General features: G+C 41.9%; 1 protein-coding gene across 1 annotated transcript in view; it reads right to left on the bottom strand.

The window, feature by feature from the left end:
- Window positions 1-6,556: 6,556 nt before the first annotated feature.
- The window catches only part of ODAD1 (outer dynein arm docking complex subunit 1), a 254,860-nt gene continuing 247,642 nt past the window's right edge, over window positions 6,557-13,774 (bottom strand). Inside the window, exon 15 of the mRNA XM_077457426.1 lies at window positions 6,557-6,713. Within this exon, the coding sequence (XP_077313552.1) occupies window positions 6,627-6,713 (87 nt within the window). The 3' untranslated portion in view covers window positions 6,557-6,626. The remainder of the gene's footprint in view (window positions 6,714-13,774) is intronic.

Consider the following 13,774-nt stretch of genomic DNA (forward strand, 5'->3'; position numbering starts at 1 on the left):
CCCCAATTTACCCCCAAAAAAACTGGCAAACTTATTGACTCGTGTATAAGCCGAGGGTGAGACATGCCTGTCCATCCCTGTGTGTGTGTCCGTCCATCCCTGTGTGTCCGTCCATCCCTGTGTGTCCGTCCATCCCTGTGTGTCCGTCCATCCCTGTGTGTCCGTCCATCCATCCCTGTGTGTGTGTGTGTCCATCCATCCATCCATCCCTGTGTGTGTGTGTCTCCATCCATCCATCCATCCCTGTGTGTGTGTGTCTCCATCCATCCATCCATCCATCCCTGTGTGTGTGTGTCTCCATCCATCCATCCATCCATCCCTGTGTGTGTCTCCATCCATGTGTGTGTGTGTGTGTGTGTGTGTGTGTGTGTGTGTGTGTGTGTGTGTGTGTGTGTGTGTGTGTGTGTCCAGCCTACCTTTGTCCCGAGCCTCCGTCCCGTGCCTTGCCTCCTTGCCTCCGTCCCGTGCCGTGCCTTGCCTCCTTGCATCCGTCCCGTGTCGTGCCTTGCCTTGCCTTGCCCCCGTCCCGTCCCGTCCCGTGCCGTGCCGTCCCGTGCCCTCTTCGTCGGCGGCCATTGTAAAGTTCAAAAGCTGCGCCGCCGCCTTCGCCTGTGATAGGCGGAACACTGAATTTCCCAGCAGCCTGTGTTCCGCCTATCACAGACGTCGTATCATCCTCGTCCGTAGTACAAGGATGATACGATGTCCGTGATAGGCGGAACACAGGCTGCTGGGAAATTCAGTGTTCCGCCTATCACAGGCGAAGGCGGAGCCGGAGGCGCGGCTTTTGAATAGAATGGCCGCTGTCTGTCTGCTCGACACGCTGATCGAGCGGGCAGACAGCGATGACTCGAGTATAAGCCGAGGGGGGCACTTTCAGCCTCAAAAAAGAGGCTGAAAATCTCGGCTTATACTCGAGTATATACGGTACTTTATTCTATCTTTTCATGTGACAACACTGAAGAGATGACAATTTGCTACAATGTAAAGTAGTGAGTGTACAGCTTGTATAACTGTAAATTTGCTGTCCCCTCAAAATAACTCAACACACAGCCATTAATGTCTAAACCGCTGGCAACAAAAGTGAGTACACCCCTAAGTGAAAATATCCAAATTGTGCCCAAAGTGTCAAGATTTAGTGTGGCCACTATTATTTTTCTGAACTGCCTTAACCCTCTTGGGCATGGAGTTCACCAGAGCTTCACAGGTTGCCACTGGAGGCCTCTTCCACTTCTCCATGACAACATCACGGAGCTGATGGATGTTAGAGACCTTCCGTTCGAGGATGTTCCACAGATGCTCAATAGGGTTTAGGTCTGGAGACATGCTTGGCCAGTCCATCACCTTTGTAAAAAAGGAGTGCATAAGGAATACTGATTTTGAGCTGGCTGCACACCCCGAATAGAATTATACAAAAAATACAATAGATTCCCCTTGGGGTTTTTAAGCAGCAATGAGAGACAATGTTAGATAAAAAATATTTATTTTACTGACCCCAAAAAGCATTGTAATCACAATGATTTTAAAATTCAAGCTCTGGTGTACATGTATTGAAGCAGCTAAGTAAATAGAAATACATACGACATTGAATACAAAGTTCATATGAAGAGATTACAAAAATCTTCAGAATTTTTTCATAAATTTTAGATCATACAGAATAATGCACCCTGCTACCCTAATGCATTTCGACCCTCTAAAAATTACGGTCTTCTTCAGGGGGGACAGTATTGTAAAAGGGCGACTTTTATCACATTTCTGTGGGATATCAAAAGAAAAAAAGAAATCAAAATATATAAAGAAATCTGTTTAGTTTAATAGTTATTGTTTATATGAATCTCATACAGTATTTACCGTTTGCACCAATCGCATGCGCTTGAACCAGAGACTTTGATTATGACGAATTAAAAAGACTATATTTTCTCCCTGAGGGTGATCCTATTTCCTCCCGCTCATCTCTCCCACCAAAATGGGGGGAAGGGGGAGAGGGGGAAGGAAAAAAGGAAAGGGGGACTTCACAGAGGCATATAAGAAACACAGGAAATAATGAATATAAATTTGTTTGTCTAAATATGTTACGTAATCGTATTTAATCAATGTATATACAAATTTACACAAACAAATTTATATTCATTATTTCCTATAGAAAAAGTGTTGAATATATGACTTAAAGGTAATTTTGACATATTACTACTTTCAGGTGCAGCTATAAAGTGGGCGGTGCATTATTCTGTATGATCTAAAATTTATGAAAAAATTCTGAAGATTTTTGTAATCTCTTCATATGAACTTTGTATTCAATGTTGTATGTATTTCTATTTACTTAGCTGCTTCAATACATGTACACCAGAGCTTGGATTTTAAAATCATTGTAATTACAATGCTTTTTGGGTCAATAAAATAAATATTTTTTATCTAACATTGTTTCTCATTGCTGCTTAAAAAACCCCAAGGGGAATCTGTATTTTTTGTATAGTCCATCACCTTTACCCTCAGCGCCTTGGAGGTGTGTTTGGTATTGTTATCATGTTGGAATACTGCCCTGCAGCCCAGTTTCCAAAGGGAGGAGATCATGCTCTGCTTCAGTATGTCACAGTACATGTTGCCATTCATGGTCCCCTCACTGAACTGTAGCTCCTCAGTGCCGGTGTCTCGCCAAGAAAGTTCCCCCAGCGGAGAAGTACTGCCCTGTACTGCACATGTGCTCAGCTTGCGCAGTACGAACGACTACGGAGCCGCCGAAAGTCTCTGAAGATGAACAGCTGATCATCAGCTCTACACGACGCCTGCGCACTACATTCTGTCCTGAGTCCAGGTTCAAGCCCCACCATCCAAGTGGACATAGAGTTAGAATAGTTAGAATATTAATATGCCGAGCGAAGCGTGGCTGTGCCCAAAGCGTGGCGAGCAAAGCGAGCCCCCGAGGGGCCCTGTTACAGGCGCCATGTACAGCTGACTCACAGGTGTTCAGCTTTGGCTATTTTCGGTGGCTCCGTTGTGGTTCCTACTGTGCAAGCGCTGCATCTGCGCAGTACAGGGTGGCGGGGGAACTTTCTCGGCAGAACACCAGCAGCACTCATGCAGCTCCAGACCATGACACTTCCACCACCACACTTGACTGTAGGCAAGATACACTTGTCTTTGTACTCCTCACATGGTTGCCGCCACACGTGCTTGACATCATCTGAACCATATAAGTTTATCTTGGTCTCATCAGACCACACGACATGGTTCCAGTAATCCCTGTCCTTAGTCTGCTTGTCTTCAGAAAACTATTTGCTGGCTTTTTTGTGCATCCTCTTTAGGAGAGGCTTCCTTCTGGGATGACAGCCATACAGAGCAATTTGATGCAGTCTGAGCACTGACAGGCTGACCCCCCACCCCTTCAACCTCTGCAGCAATGCTGGCAACACACTGGCTCCCCAGCTGTTGCTGAGAAAAATAAAAGCAGCTTGCAGGGAAAATGTCATTTTTTCTGGCTTTATAAATGCAATTATTGCTGCAGCAGATTCTAGACATAGTACCGATCTGCCACTTTACATGTAGACTAAAGGGACCCCCAGGCACTATATTGGAAGGACTTTTTCATTTTTAGATTTTCAGTCTAAAAATTTACAAAAACACTTCTCATTTAAAAATTACATTTTTCACAAACTTTTTTTTATTGATACATGTCCCCCAGGGCAGGACCTGGACCCTTATAACCATTACTTGCATATAAGCCTTCAAAATGGGCACTTTTGATTTTTGACGTTCGGGTCCCATTGACTTTAATGGGGTTTGTTATTTGGGTCCGAACTTTCACATTATTCGAAAGTTTTGGTGCGAACCGAACAGAGATGCAGCATGGTGGCCAAGACCATACATCGGTTTAACAGGACAGGTTCCACTCAGAACAGGTCAACCAAAGAAGTTCAGTGCACATGCTCTACATCAAGAGGTTGTCTTTGGGAAATAGATGTATGTTTTTATGTAGATAAATGCATTGTTTATACTACTTTTCAATACATCAGGCAATCTTTTGGTGTATAAACATTGCTTTTGCTACATACAGTATAGTTATTTTTCTACATTTTAACTTGCTTTTACTGTATGTAAGGTAGTTCTTAGTATAATATAATACACCCTGAGGATAAGTGTGACTGACCCTGCTTATATACTGTAGATTAGTAGAGATTAGGGATGGGCAGAACGGACCTCTGTTCGGTTCGCACCAAAACTTTCGAATAATGTGAAAGTTCGGACCCAAATAACAAACCCCATTAAAGTCAATGGGACCCGAACGTCAAAAATCAAAAGTGCCCATTTTGAAGGCTTATATGCAAGTAATGGTTATAAGGGTCCAGGTCCTGCCCTGGGGGACATGTATCAATAAAAAAAGTTTGTGAAAAATGTAATTTTAAAATGAGAAGTGTTTTTGTAAATTTTTAGACTGAAAATCTAAAAATGAAAAAGTCCTTCCAATATAGCGCCTGGGGGTCCCTTTAGTCTACATGTAAAGTGGCAGATCTGTACTATGTCTAGAATCTGCTGCAGCAATAATTGCATTTATAAAGCCAGAAAAAATGACATTTTCCCTGCAAGCTGCTTTTATTTTTCTCAGCAACAGCTGGGGAGCCAGTGTGTATGATGAGCCCACAATGTCGTGCACTGGGAACAAGATTAGAGATTTTTGGATACATTCCAGTGTCACTTTGACTTTGTATAGAAGTGACGGGTGCGTAAAAATTGGCCTTTGGGTGTCGGTGGCGCCCTCCCACTGTAACCCTATAGAGGCACTCTTGATGAAAGCAAGAATTGGCCTTGCTGTAAAAAATTGCAATGATATGTACTTGTCAAACAATTGCAGAAAAATCACTCTTAGGGTGTTGGGGGCGCCTTACCTATAACCCTATAGAGGTGCTCTCGATGAAGGCAAAAAAATTGCAATGATATGCATATGGTTGGTGTTTTTGCCACGTTTGTTGTGCCTGAGACACAGTTTGCAGATAGCAACAGTGTGATTTGCTGCAGATGTGCTGAAAAAGCGGGCTGGGAGATAACAGCTGCAGAATGTGATGGAATAGGGTGGCTGCTCTCTACACTTTCTTGATGTCGGCCTTCTTGGGGTTGTGCCACCTCTCCCTCAGTTTCCTCCTCTGCTCTATCTGGCACCCAAGTCGCATCAGTGACCTCATTATCATCATCTCCATCTCCTCCATCTTCAACATTACCACTGGAGACAACTTGGCAATGCGCTGTGGTTTGGGGAACATGAATGCCAATTTGTCTACCAGTGTTCCTCCCTCTCTCTAGGCTCATGTTCCTGTCATCCTCAACCTCAGAACTAATATCTGAATCCAGTAATGGCTGGGCATCATCAAGGAGCAAGTGGCTGATGCTGTGGTCAATTAACTCAGCTGAATCATCAATGGCTGATATTGGGGCTATGGCAGGAATAGATGTGGACAAGGAGGCAGGTTTATCCACTCTGGCAACTGCAGGGGACTGCACACTTGTCTCTGCTTGCATCACAGAGGATGAGGAAGGTTTAGTAAGCTGGTCCACCACCTCCTCTGCATGCTGTGGCTGGATAGCACAGGCAAATGCACTAAACAGAGGAAATGATGCCCTGTCTGAGGACTGTCCATCATATCCATCTTTGCCTGTGGACACATTTGTTCCTAGCCCCCTTACTGTGCCAAGGGAACATCTGCCTCTCCTTGTCCTCCTAGACATTATTGGGAGAGAGGGAGGGGGCAGTGCTTATAAGCAAATGTAAAGAAGAAGTTGAAATCTCCACATAGATGCACTTTAATCAATGTAAAGAGATGTTTGGTGCACTTTCATTTGTGTACTCACACTACACAGATACACTTTAATATACTGCAATATAAGGCGCCAAACGTACAGTGACACACAGACGTATATGGTTTTAAACTGTCCCCTCAAAATAACTCAACACACAGCCATTAATGTCTAAACTGCTGGCAACAAAAGTGATTACGCCCCTAAGTGAAAATGTCCAAATTGGGCTCAAAGTGTCAATATTTTGCGTGGCCACTCTTATTTTTCTGCCCCCTCTCTGGATGCGTCCAAGCTGTACACTCACTACTTTACATTGTAGCAAAGTATAATTTCTTCAGTGTTGTCATATGAAAAGATATACAAATATTTACAAAAATGTGTGGGGTGTACTTACTTTTGTGAGATACTGTATATGTATAATTGTAAGCTTCATAAACAGTGAACACCGATCATATAATCAATAACTATATATTAAGGTGTCTAGTTAAAAAAAATGCCTTGCAAAAAAAATATTTGCACAGCAATCATGAATAACCCCTGTATTTTGCCTAATACATTAATTTCCTATGACTGTCAGCGCCATCCAGTGGCCAAAATTGGGTATTTTCTCAATCACTAGATGGAGCTGATGATCAAAAGAAACAAGTGTAACAGACAAATTATAGGGATTATTTGTGATGGCATAGCACATTATTTTTATAAATAGACCCCTAAGTTTCATAAAAGTTCTGCTATAAAGACAAAATTTACTAATAAAACAGTTCAAATCAAATTTAACATTTAACAAATTTAACATTTTATTTTTAGTTTTTTTTGGCCTCTCAAATTATGACTGACATCAATCATTTCTTTGCATTTGTTGTTGTTTTGGTGAGATTGTTTTCACTGAGATTTCCTTTTCTGATGGCCTTCTCTTCTTTCTTCAAGACCTACAAAAATTCATAAGAATGAATTAGTTGGTGGCATTGCTGTTAGATGTACTGTAGGTTTTCTTAAGTTATGTATTTATTTAAAAAGTTTTAAATGTAGTTTTAAAAAATGCTTTTATCATTAAAAGCTAAGTTAATGTACCACCAGTGAACGACATGTACCATACAAGAGGCTGGTCTCTCCAACCTGAGGACATGGTTTTCTAACCCAGAGACTTGGTTATCTAATATATTACCTTTAGAAGCTTCAATGTATGGTTCCCTCCCCCCAATAACGGGACTTTGTTTCAGCATTGCACTTTGGTTATGTATAAATCCTATGGTTGGATCTTTGTTGGGCGAATTCTGCAATGGTCTGCTTTCCATATATTGCAGGGTGTCTCCTATATAGCTAGGTACCCCCAGTCAGGTGCTCCTGTCCCCTCTTGCCTTTTATTATCGACCACATACACCTACACATGGGTTAGTGTGCCATCAATAATCCTAAGCAACACTTTCCACTAGGGGGGCCTCTCCTCCTATTATTCTACACTATTATTATTACTTTGCCACCTTGGTATAAGACACTATCTTATAATACACACTTTGGAATGTATATCCCACCTCATTGGAAAATTCAATATACTCTCAGTCATGAGTTTGGTTATTGGTCATTACATTTTTGCTCATTCTTACCTAGCTTTTTTGTTGTTGGTTATTTCCTCTTTTATTTCTTGTACAAATATTTAATAAAATATATATAAAAAAAAATAGAAGAAATAGAAATAGAAAAATAATAAATGCACATACACTATAATACCAAAAGTATTGGGACAACTGCCTTTACATGCACATGAACATTAATGGCATCTCAGTCTTAGCTCATCCATGTCTTTATGGACCTTGCTTTGTGCACTGGTACACAGTCATGTTGGAACAGAAAAAGGCCACCCCCCAAACTGTCCCAAGTTGGGAGCATAAAATTGTCCAAATTGTCTTGGTATGTTGACGCCTTAAGAGTTCCCTTCACTGGAACTAAGGGGCCAAGCCCAACCCCTAAAAAACAACCCCACACCATAATCCCCCCTCCACCAAATGATTTGGATCAGTGCAAAAAGTAGGGTCTACCTTTATTGATCTCCACAGATTTGTCCAAAAGATCAATATCAAAAGGTATATGATCACCAATCTTTTAAGGTCTACCAGGATGGCATCCACTGAGATAAAACATACCCCATTGTCGATTGCGTCTTTGTTCAACCCACCAGGGAATTTCTAATGAGTTGGTGAGCAATGATTTAGAACAATTACACATTAGAAATGGTAGAAGTGATTATATGTTCAGGAAAGGACTTGATTGTCTAAAAAAGTGGAATGACATTGCGGTGCAACCCACTGACAAGGGTGGAGGAAATGTGACCTTAGCTAGGGCAGCCTAGTCAGGCAGAGATGCTTAGATTATTATTGGATAATGAGACTTACTGTATATTCCACTAAAGGGAAATCCTATCAAATTTAAGAAAGAACTAGTAAGTTTGGTTAATGAAGGTTTTAGCAGAAATTTGGTTACCAAAAATAAAAACAGTTTTTGATTCCTGTGGCTCCAAGGGTGCCTGTGATCTATTACCTGCCAAAGGTTCACAAGGATCCAGTGCCCCTTCCTGGAAGGGCTGTTGTGAGTGGTATCGACTCTATTACCTCTAGAGTCGGTCGATATATAGAATATTCCTTGCAGCTCTTGGTAGCCCATACACCTTCTTTTCTTAGAGATTCCACTCAGGTTTTAAATATCCTAAAGACTGTTAAATGGAAGGAGAGTTACATACTGGTCACGGCAGATGTAACATCTCTATACACCATCATCTCACATCAACATGGCTGTGAGGCTGTGGATCATTTGTTCAGAGAGAATTTTTATTAAAGCTTGGATTTTGCAATGAGCCATAATTATTTTTGGTCGGTGGCACTTATTATTTACAGAACAGAGGTGTGGCCATGGGTGCTAAGTTTGCTCCAAGCATGGACAACCTCTTTATGCCCAAGTGGAAAGAGGATGTCATCTATCAGAGGCCTAGACCAGAGCTGATTCTCTGGAAAAAGTATATAGACAACATCCTCCTCCTATGGGATGGCGACTTTGAATGGCTTGACCTGTATATGGCCGAACTGAATGATAAGGGTATAATCTTAAAACACGAGGCCAGTGCGTCGGAAATCAAATTTTTGGATATTAATATTAAAGAGGAAGTAAACCCTGATGAGTTTACTTCCTCTTTCATTCCCTGTAAAGGCAAAGCATAATGGACTACTATGCATCGCATAGTAGTCCATTATGTGTCACTTACCTGACACAGGAGCCAGCGAAGTCACCGCTGTCCCCTGTAGTTCCGAGCGTCCATCTTCTTGGTGGGTCTCCGTGGGTCTCGCTGCTCCGGCGCTGTGATTCGCCGGAGCAGCGATGACGTCACTCCCGAGCATGTGCACGGGAGCCGAGACTCGCGGCATAGCCGTCATCGACGTTGCCCCACTCGGTGCGCTTGCGCGCCACTCTCTACGGCGCATGCGCCGTAGATAGCGGTGCCCGTCTTCGGGCAAATATCTCCTAAACCGTATAGGTTTGGGAGATATTTCTTGGACCTACAGGTACGCCTTAATCTAGGCTTACCTGTAGGTCAAAGTGGTTTGTAAGGGTTTACAACCACTTTAAGGTTGTGGATGGTGATATCTTTACATCCACCTATTTTAAAGAAACCAACAGAAATGGCTTTATTAACACCAATAGCTGTCACCATGCAGCTTGGTTGAGGTCATTCCCCAAGAGTCAATTCTTAAGACTCAAGTGAAATTGCACCAATAGGAGTGACGTTCTCCAGGAAGCCTCATCTCTCTCGTTGAAATTCCTTGAGAAAGGCTATCAGTTATCAGAATTGGAAGATACTATTAAAAGTGCTGATGAAAGGGTCAGAGATGATCTGCTGGCCCCTAGGATTAGGGATCAGGATAATGCATTTAAGTTTGCTCTCCTTACTACCTATTCCAATCAACATTTTTCCGTTAAGAAAATAATGTGTAAACACTGGGGAGTACTCCCAATGAGCGAATCCTGGGGCCTCATCTCCCTGAGAAACCTTTTGTGGGGTTTAGAGGTTAAACAGGTAGCACCCATTATTATTGAACCCCCGAAGAAACCTGTGTTTTTTCATGGGGCACTTGTATGAAGGTATATAGAGGTATCACGTGTTAAAACTAAGTGGATTTATCAGGGTAAGTGTAGGTTAGGTGCTATTCTAGGTGCTATGCCCCACATGAACACAGAGTGGGATATTAATTCATACATTAATAATAGATAATCAGTTTTTGGTTTGCACCCTTTTGTCTCCTTCTAGACAACATTTTTAATTTAATCTAAAGTGTCATTATTGTTTTCCCGTAATATGCATGTAATTGTGTATAAGTGTTGTGATGTTATCAATTGTTTAATTTTGTTAATATATTTTTGTACCACAAGATGGCGCTGTTTCCTGGTTTGGTTACTTAAGATTCACCATAAGTATTGATGCTTCCTGTCAATGGAGTGCATACGTATTTCCTGTTTCCTATCATTGGAACTCAGTAAATCTTCTATTGCTTCCTGCCTCCTGTTGTTGGAATGTATGGAACATAGCACACGTCAAGCCACGCCCCTGATGACGTCATAGATGCGGAAACGCGTAGGAGGAGTTGGAGATGTGTGACGGGACTTGCATGCTGGGATGCGGCGGCCATTTTGTGGGTTGAAAAGATGGACGTTTCCTACAAGCCTATATTAACCTGCTGAAATATGAGTGTAAAACTTTTTAGCTTTTTATCAATAAACTAACATTTGGATGTCTGCACTATGAGGAGTCTCTTTTTTCTCTTAACTGGGTATTGAGACTGTGAAGGAGATATAGAGTCATCCCCATGCCGCTGAAGAGCTGTCAGTGATTTCTATCCATGCTTGTCAACATCTACCTATGGGTAAGAGGCAGTGTGTTTAGGTGATGGTGGCGGTCTCTTCACTTATTTGATACCTCAAGACACATCCCCTGTGGCTTATTTCCGACTTTTTAAAAGTGGATTACATTTATATGTTTTTTCCAGTTGAGTCTGTGCCAGCAATATATTCTGGGTTCATGATGGACTTTTTTCAAGCGCTTCACCATTTTCTATATATTTTGTTTGTGTTTTGCTCATGCATATTGTGATAGCTGCTGTTTAATACTAATTTAATTTAAGATATTATATGCTCCCAGCGCAACAAATTTGGGTTTTCTAAAGTCTATAAAGGCGTTGATGAGCGAGTTTGGGGTGGAGGAACTTGACTGACCTCAACCTGATAGAACACCTTTGGGATAAATTAGAATGAAGACCGTGAGCCAGGCCTTCTCTTCCAACATCAGTACCTGACCTCACAAATGTGCTTCTGGAAGAATGGTCAAACATTACCATAGACACACTCCTAAAACTTGTGGCAAGCTTTCCCAGGAGAATGAAACTGCTATAGCTAAGCCAACTCAATATTGAATCCTACGGACTAAGACTGGTTCATGTGCGTGTAAAGGCATGTGCGTGTAAAGGTTCATGTGCGTGTAAAGGCAGGTATCCCAATACTTTTGATAATATAGTATATTTTGCACCCCTCAAGGGGGTGGTAATGGACAGTCACAGCTCAATGAGCAGGCTGAATGAAGAGCTGGAGTGACTAGTGACCGAATAGTGTTGTCTGTCACCATCTGGCTGTACATAGTGGAAGGGGCACACGAATCAAACATGTTCCTGAAGTCAATCAGCAGTATCTTGGCAGGTAAAACCGTTCACGGTTATGTATTCCAGATATGTATTTCATTTTTTTTGCTTTTTTTACCAGGCGTTCTGCTTCACTACCCAGCTGTTCATATTGTTTCTTGCAATATCTTGTTTTGTTTGAAATTATCAAGGTGGTCCTATTGTAATTCTGTCAGTATAATACACTCATCACTACACGTAGTTCTCGTTTTTATAAACAAATGGTAAGAGACGATTAACACAGTCGAGGGCCCAGCGCCTGCATTATAACCATTTCCATACACGGAGAGGAAGGAAATGTAAATAATAGGGACCTTTGGCTTAGTGTAAGCTAAGAATAGCATCCGTTCTACAGCAAGCATAATAAAAAAAAGTCTCCTGTGACTTGAAATTTAAAAATGATCTGGTGCCTTATGTATACCAATATTATTTGTTTTAATACTTAATGTGTATGTATCTTTTGATCTGTGAAATATACCATTGAAAGAGTTTTATTATATTTGTTTAAAAAATACAGAAATCTTGTGATAACTTCCTATATTCTCTGTCTCTGGACTGTTATCACTGAGCATTGTTCTCTGCTATATCCATGGACTACTAAACACCTACCCTTGTTATGGAGATAAGAGGGAGGTGTTATGTATTCCTGACACTTTCTTTTTTTTTCCAATTGGTTTACAGATTTTATCAACCATAAAAATCAAATAAAGAAATAAGAGCAAACAACAGAGAGTATACATACAATTAAGTGTGTTGAAAAAATATTCTCAAACTACAAAGATTCAGCCATTGACAGGGCTGGACTGGGACAAAAACTTGGCCCTGGACTTCATCCAGACCGGCCCACTTTAATTTTGCAAACATGCACATAAAACAGTATATAAACTATATACGCAATTGCGCTAAAAAACATAAGTAAAAACATTCCACTGTCAGTATAAACAGCTTTTTTGTTTCAGGGTCCCCAGAGAGCCCCTACTTACATCAGGGTCACCAAAGAGCCCCTACGTACATCAGGGTCATCAGAGAACCCCCCTTACATCAGAGTCCCCAGAGAGCCTCCGCCTTGCATCAGGGTCCCCAGAGAACGCCCTTCCATCAAGGTCCCCAGAGAGCCTCCCTCCTTACATGAGGGTCCACAGAGAGCCTCCCCCTTACATCAGGGTCCCCAGAGAGCCTCCACTTACATCAGGGTCCCCAGAGAGCCTCCCCCTTACATCAGGGTCCCCAGAGAGCCTCCCCCTTACATCAGGACCCCATGAGCCCTGGGATTGAGAACCCCTGGGAATCGGAGCTATGGGCCTCAGATTCGGGGTTATAGCCCCAAAAGCCACCCCCTAGTGACACCACTGGCTGTCACTGAAACCGGCCCACTGAGCCATCGGCCCACCGGGAAACTCCCGGTAGTCCCGATGGCCAGTACATGCCTGGCCAATGAATTAGATTAGTGTGAACCACTTCAATTCAAATAATATACTCTACCTTGCTACAATCCTATTCCTGGCACTTTCTGTCCTAGGGACACAACACTGCTCAGTAAGGTTAGTACCCTAGGACAGGTAATGTGTCCTAGAGGGCAAAGGTGACCAGGTTAAAATAAAGGAAAAATTTCTCAGGAAAAACGAATGCAGCCACCACATTTAGGACCCAGTTAGCTGCAATACTATCAGTTTTGATCTTGGGTTTAGAAATGCTTTAAAGTGACTTGTCTTTTAAAAGAAAAAAATAATCCATCAAAGGAACACTGTTTGTAGTCACCTGTCCCACCAGCTATTCCTGGAACCTCCAGTCTCTTGCAGAGCCAACCTGCCCCCAGAATGTTCAGATTCAACATACTTCTTAAATAAGCAGTGCATGTTTGTTGCAGTCATGTCCACTGTTCTATGCACACCACACCCATATAGTCTATAATCTATATCAGGAGTAAGCAAAACTGAGTGGCTATGTTCCTACAGTGGGCCATGGAAAATAAACGTAGTCGCCTTTCAATAGAAAATTGGATCACAGCAGCAAAATAAAAATAAAAATATTAATTTGGATATTTGATGAAGGATATAGAAAGATTCGTTTTTGGAGACACTGTACTACTATGAGAAGGTGATCTGGACTTTTTTTTAACTGTGATTGCTTGTTACAGTGATAATCACTATATTAGTATTCATTTCAACTGTCATGAATGGCTTTCATTCATGATAACTTGCTTAATATTGTGATTGCTGTGATCGGCTACAGTTACCACATGGTACAAGGCCATGTAAAGGACCCTGTACTAGGTG

The sequence above is a fragment of the Lithobates pipiens genome, unplaced genomic scaffold, assembly GCF_037356315.1.
Source record: "Lithobates pipiens isolate NorthernLeopardFrog02 unplaced genomic scaffold, aLitPip1_a1.2 Scaffold_27, whole genome shotgun sequence".
In the NCBI taxonomy this organism is placed as follows: domain Eukaryota; kingdom Metazoa; phylum Chordata; class Amphibia; order Anura; family Ranidae; genus Lithobates; species Lithobates pipiens.